Source organism: Musa acuminata, chromosome BXJ1-11 (assembly GCF_036884655.1).
Source record: "Musa acuminata AAA Group cultivar baxijiao chromosome BXJ1-11, Cavendish_Baxijiao_AAA, whole genome shotgun sequence".
Taxonomy (NCBI): Eukaryota; Viridiplantae; Streptophyta; class Magnoliopsida; order Zingiberales; family Musaceae; genus Musa; species Musa acuminata.
Genome location: NC_088337.1, coordinates 33,221,026 through 33,227,878, shown reverse-complemented (window position 1 = coordinate 33,227,878; position 6,853 = coordinate 33,221,026). Strand labels below are relative to the sequence as shown.

General features: G+C 46.4%; 1 protein-coding gene across 1 annotated transcript; it reads left to right on the top strand.

Moving 5' to 3' along the window:
* Positions 1-3,539: 3,539 nt before the first annotated feature.
* On the top strand, positions 3,540-5,300 carry LOC103972681 (cytochrome P450 94C1). Its single transcript, XM_065091301.1, has one exon. The coding sequence runs from the start codon at positions 3,623-3,625 to the stop codon at positions 5,171-5,173; it is 1,551 nt and encodes a 516-aa protein (XP_064947373.1). The 5' UTR covers positions 3,540-3,622; the 3' UTR covers positions 5,174-5,300.
* Positions 5,301-6,853: the final 1,553 nt, after the last annotated feature.

Below are 6,853 nucleotides of genomic sequence, written 5' to 3'. Positions count from 1 at the left end.
TCATTTTTTTAGAGATCAAGTTGTTATACATCAATTACGTAATTCTCATGTTTATATTTATAGTTTTGATTAACTAGCTAACTCTTCTACATGGCCTCTCACTCGTAGGGTATTTTAGTTAAATTAATCCAAGATTGATATTCTTGACGAAAGCTGAATGGTATAAGGACAAAATTAAAGATCACGATAAAAGTAAATATGAAATGATAATTTTATATTATTTATACGTCAAAATTCTCAATTGATTTATAATTTAAAAATCAATCATATATATATATATATATATATATATATATATATATATATATATATATAATGAGAATATGATTGAAAACTTTTTTTTCTTAAATTTAATAAATATATATTATCTTAATAAATAAAAAGAAAAGAATGAAAGAGACAGGTTGGGAGGAAGCGGGAAGGAGTCATGCGCCTTTCGAGAGATGCCGCGGCTGCGCCTGTGGATGTCGTTCTCACCTGGTTCTGTCTGCGTTCGGAACAAGAAAACACCGGTGGGCGGCACAAGATTCCTTGGAACCATTGAAGAACGTCCAAGTCTCTCGAGGGATATTTTATGTGATGGTTTCTTCTCATGCATGTGGCTTTGCCATTCGTGCAGAAAGGCTTCATGTAAGTAAGAATGGCCGGATCACTACTGGTTATCAGGTTTCATCTTTTACTCTCGTTTTTTTCATGAGCTCGTCCTATAGCAATATCATAATAAATTCATGGGTCGTGCGTAATATTTGTCAAACAAACGAAGAAACTTACTGTAGTCCAACTTTTTTGGCTGATGATCCTTAACATAATGGCGTTGAAATTTAAAATTATCATCACCCCAAAAAACAAAACAAAAAAATCAAAATAGAAATCTCATATTGGTTTTCCTTTTTACTTGGAACTTTTATAGTATATATACATAATAGCTTCCTGCATTAACTTGGAACAAATGCATAAAAGATTCTTATTCTACTATAATCACCCATTGTCACTTCGCTTTCGATTGGATAATCCCTCTCGTAGTTCCCGTCTTCCATACCATTCAATTCTTAGCCTTAACATGTAAATTTTTTAAATGACAAAAGTGTTTCGTGTGGCCTCCAAATGCCCATACTACATTTTTCTCATAAAAATTGACAAACTGATACATTTGAGGTGTTCTCAATGGTATCAATAGTCACTGCTTCCTGAACTGAATGTAGGCAGTGACACCAACTGGTATGCTTAACTTGAGTTTATAGTAATAGTTCAAAACAATGCATGTTTGTTGATTTATTTTTTCCAGTGAATGATTCAGGTCATAGTGAGACTAGCTAGAATTAACATACATGTAGATCCATCTGACAACGATAATTCAGAATGACTCGAGAGCTTCGATTTTTAAGTTAAGGTTTATTAGGCTAATATATTTCTTCCATCTTTTTCAGACTACATCAAACTATTTTTTCGTTGATCTATCTATCTATCTATCTATTTCTAATTTCATTTTGCATATATGAATATTTCTAGCATCTTTCCTTTTTCATTTATGGATTATCCGTCGTTCATCTTTTTCTTACATACTTTTTGAGAGTTCATCACATCGTTTCTGATAATTCACCGATGGCTCACTATATATCATGATATGACTCGTTCTCATTCGACCAAACTCGGTTTTTCATTTAATTAAAACAAATATTGTCTGTCTATTGATTCTGATATTGTATTGGAAAAATAATAATAGATATTTCAGGACTGAGGCTATCCTAGATTCACCATGCTGCTTGCAGTTCTCTCTCCCAGCTCCACCCACCTCGCTAGCTGCTGTAACGAGGTTGTGCGGTGAAATCCAAGTTTCATGTGGGAATCAAGTCACATGCTTAATGAGTTTGTGGCGTCACAAAACAAAGGTCATGTCCTCTCAGCACAACTCACTCATCTGATCAGATACACACCAAACGATTCTCCACATCTGACATCGATCCATACGTCTTGCCTGTCGCTGCACCTGAGGGCTATACGCCGCCGGTGCTCTCCGTGCTCGTTCACCTGATTCGTCACCCCGTAACATCAGTTCAAGAACCCTCTAAGCTCTATGATGCAACTGTAAACCGCAGCAGCCATGGATAGAACTGCACAAAACACAAAAGGTAAGGAGACCTCACGGAAACGTAAAGAATCAAAGCTTAGATCTAAAGAAATGCATCATCAATCAATCCATATATATATATATGTATGTATACATAGATATCGTGCATGAAGTCGCCGATCAAAAGGCATCTTAAACAACAGGATAACCCATGAATATATTAGTGTGTTGCAGGTGGCATGGCCACCAAAAGCAACAGTGACAGCCCCCAAACACTTCGACAGCCCACCTCCTTTCCATTTAAGAATCCGGAGAGACGGAAGGAGGTGGCGGTCCCGGCGAGATTTACGGGCCTCATGACTCGCACAGGTACGATTGGCTGTATGCATGCATAAAATATACGCGCACTGTTAGCAGCATGAATGCATATTGTACCGCCTGTGTGCGTTCATGATGAAGGGAATCGTTTCGGTATGTCATCACCGAGCACATATTCAAACTGCTGGTGATGGAATCGAATTCACATGAGCGGTGGACATGGTTGTTTGGGCATGTAGGTACGTATGTATAAAATAGTAATAATAGTAGCGTACGTGTAGCTCATAGAGACACACACACACGCATGAACTAGGAGACACCAACGGAGCGATAAGGATCGATCGCTGCTGCTGCTGCTGCTGCTGCTGCTGCATACGAATGGATGTTACGTGAGCGTTCTCATAAACTACCACTTCCAGCCAGCAGCTACCTCGAACGACACGTTATGTCGTTAATATACTACTGAGAGGAGCAGCTAATTAGACCTACCGTTTTATGCAGCCAAATTTGGTGTATGCGAACCGGGATCCATATTAACCCGCATACGACAACACGAGCCAGGAAGCGACGACGACAATTTCGTCACGAGCGCGGCTGTCATCTATAATAATATGCATTAAATAGCTTCAATACTCCTCTAATATAGCTTAGATGATTTATTGACTCGTTTTATCTTGATAAATAAATATATACATCTGAGGTCCTTGGGGACAGATGATTTAAGTTGTGGGGACCGCAGCCTGAAACCAATGGGTGGCGGTGGTGGTTCGGCCGAGACAAAGAAGCTCTCGTCTTTGCTTGGGCGAGTAAACGTAACCATTTGGTCGTCCGTGTAAATGGTGTCTCTGTCAGAATTGGAGACGAGGATCGGTGAACGAAGACGAAGATAAAGACAAGAGTAACATACAAAAGATGTGAAGGAATTACTCGTAAGTAATCGAATAGTTGGATGTGAAATGATCTATTGGGATCAGTTAAGCTTTGTGCAATGTAGACCATTTACGAATGAGATGAGGAGTGACGCCCGATGACTTGCGAATGCACTATTATGGATTATACTATTGCACCATCATCCTACGCCATTTATGTCTTGTTTCCCCCACAAGATAAGTCTGGATCGTGGATCGACCATAAGAATGGCCATGGAATCCCCACTATAATAACGCTCCCGAACCGTCTCTCTCCTCTCACTTGATTCTTATCCTTCCACACTCTTGACTTCACAAGGAGGAGGAGATGGAGGAAACAGTGGAAGCCTTTCGGTCTCTGTTCTCCCTCCTCTTCCTCTCCTTCGCCGCCGCCTTCTTCCTCCTCGCGCTGGTGCTCAAGGCGCTGAGGTCCATGCCCTGGTGGTGCAGTTGCCCCGTGTGCGAGGCGTACGTGACCAAGTCGTGGACCGCCCACTTCGACAACCTCTGCGACTGGTACGCGCACCTCCTCCGGGAGTCGCCCACGCGCACCATCCACATCCACGTGCTCGGGAACACCGTCACGGCCAACCCCAACAACGTCGAGCACATGCTTCGTGCCCGCTTCGACAACTACCCCAAGGGGAAAACCTTCTCCGCCATCCTCGGCGACCTCCTCGGCCGCGGCATCTTCAACGTCGACGGCCATCTCTGGCGCTTCCAGCGCAAGATGGCCGGCGCCGAGCTCGGCAGCAGCGCCGTCCGCTTCTTCGCCTCTTGCATCGTGGCCGACGAGGTCCGCGGTCGCTTCCTCCCCCTCCTCGACGTCTCCAGCGCGGACGATAAGATCCTCGACCTGCAGGACGTGTTCCGGAGGTTCGCGTTCGATAACATATGTAAGATCTCGTTCGGGATCGACCCTGGCTGCCTGGAGCTGTCGCTGCCTATGTCCGAGTTCGCGGCGGCCTTCGACAAGGCCTCCAGGCTATCGGCCTCGCGGGCGACCTCGACGATGCCCATGGTATGGAAAGCCAAGCGGCTTCTCAACAGGGGATCGGAAAGGGAGCTCCGGGAGGCGATCGGCATGGTGAACCTCCTCGCGAACGAGCTCATTCGCCAGAGACGGAAGCTCGGTTTCTCTTCGAACCACGATCTCCTCTCTCGATTCATGGCCTGCGTCGATGACGAAAAGTACCTGCGAGACATCATAATTAGCTTCATGCTGGCCGGACGCGACACGGTGGCGTCGGCCCTGACTTGCTTCTTCCTCCTGCTGTCTCGCCACCCGGACGTCCGTTCCGCCATACGCGACGAGATCGACCGCGTCGTGGGATGCGGCGCGGCGACCGCCGGCTACGATCGCTTGCGAGACCTGCACTATCTGCATGCGGCCATCTACGAGAGCATGCGGCTGTACCCGCCGGTGCAGTTCGATTCCAAGTTCTGCCTCGAGGACGACGTGCTGCCCGACGGAACCTTCGTCAGCAAGGGGACGCGGGTCACGTACCACGCCTACGCCATGGGGAGGATGGAAGAGCTGTGGGGGAGCGATTGCCACGAGTTCCGACCGCAGCGGTGGCTGACCAACGGAGCGTTCACGCCCGAGAGCCCCTACAAGTACCCGGTGTTCCAAGGCGGCCTCCGGGTGTGCCTCGGCAAGGACATGGCGCTAATGGAGATGAAGACGGTGATCGTGGCGGTGGTCCGGCGGTTCGACATCCACGTCGTAGACGACGGCAGCAGCCTGCCGCCCAAGTTTACGCCCGGCCTCACCGCCTCACTGGAGGGCGGCCTTCCGGTCCGAGTTCAGCGGAGGGATACGAGCTTCCCTACGCAACAGCTCGGCGCATGTTCGGCGCAGTGCAGCTCGATCTGCTAAGGAGCTCCGGATCAGAGTCCCTTCCTTTTGCTCATCATCCTCTGTACAGAATCAGTCAAGCCATACACCGTTACTCGTGCTCCTGTATCGGGATTTGGGGAAGATATGTTATGATTATGATTCATCACAGGGAGTACGTGGGCATGAAATGGCATCGATCGTTGCTGTTCTTCGTTTCTGTGTATGACCTCCAAATCCACACACACGCACACACAGGTGGACTCGATGTAACCTGAGGTGGGAACTACGTACTCTGTGCTTCGGTTGCAGGGCCGTAGCGTTGTTGTACACGACATGAAGCACACGTCTGCGACGGCCAAGGTCAAGGGGTCCGACGATTTGGAGGAAGCAGAGTCTATTAGGAAAATGTTCTTCCGTATGTTCATCTTGATCAGTGTTTGAACCTCTCAACTGTGTATTGTGCCATCTTCTACTCTTTCACTCGACCTCTGGCTTAGAAAGGAAGCCTATATCGTGGTACGAGGATCACTTTTGTAGGTTACTCTGATGAGGCGGAATAAGTTTCAGAGAAGAGATAATAATGACCAAACTAAATTGGCACGCCTCTTCATTCCTTAATGCAGATGACATTAGTCCCGATGCAACAGGAATGTTGATATGTCTGATAACCACACATGACTTGTATCTGCTTGTTGTTGGCTGGTGAAAGTGAAAGGCGGATCCTGTGGTTCAGTGATGATCCGCTCGTCACCTTCTTCCTTGTAGAGTTCAGCAGGAAGGGGTGCTTCATCTCAGCCATACATATCTTTCCTTTTGAGTCGTGCTCGCTGGTACTGTAACAATAGCAGGGGAAGCATGCGGTGGTTGCCCGAGGGGAAGCCATACATATCTTTCCTTTTGCACCAACCGGTATAGCTTTAGGAAGACGAGGGTGTGGTTGCCCGAGGGGTTTCGTCTCCATCGTACAGATCTGGTGGCAGCCATCTCTTCGTTCGGTTTGACATGGTAATCAAATGGGGCGTGCCTCGAGAGGATGCGTGCGGCTCTCGTGCCTCGGCGGATCGACCGTAGCTCTCAGCCACGAGGCCTGCAAGTGCCGTCGTCTTCGCACCTCGGCACCGTAGCGACAGGGATCACCGTGACAGGCGACGCTGGCAAGCCGAGACACACGAGTGGCGCCCTCGTCATAACAGATGCCTTCCAATATTTGATGGAGAAATATAGCTGGGGACTACAAACTTGGTGCTCAAAAGATGAGAATCCATGGCCAAAGAGAGTCAGCAAGAAAGCTAGTTTTGTCTCCAAAGAAGATTGATTCCTGGAGATGAAACCTTTTCGTTCTCGTAAAACGTCCATGAACCAACATGCAATACTCGTCGGTAGTATATGCATTTAATGTTTCTAATTATTCATGTTTAAAGCTAATAAATAGATCAACTTATGCTTCACTCAGAACGTGTAAATTTGGTGAAGCCATCAGATTAAACTGTACAAGAATCCAAAAAGTAATTGCTACAAAAATGAGGCGACATGTTCTATCAAAAAAAGAATGGTGCAACATAATGATCATGGGCTTCGAAAGGAAATATGGATGTAGACGGGGTGACATCAACATAGTCAAACGATAACCATAGGTTGACAGGCAAACATACAAACATCATTAAGTGCCGAGAAGAACATCTCCATTAAGAATGTCCTGATGAGAACATGTGTTCCACA

What these genes read in the sequence shown, in the direction of transcription:
- LOC103972681 (XM_065091301.1), top strand. Translation starts at nt 3,623, where the DNA reads ATGGAGGAAACAGTGGAAGCCTTTCGGTCTCTGTTCTCCCTCCTCTTC.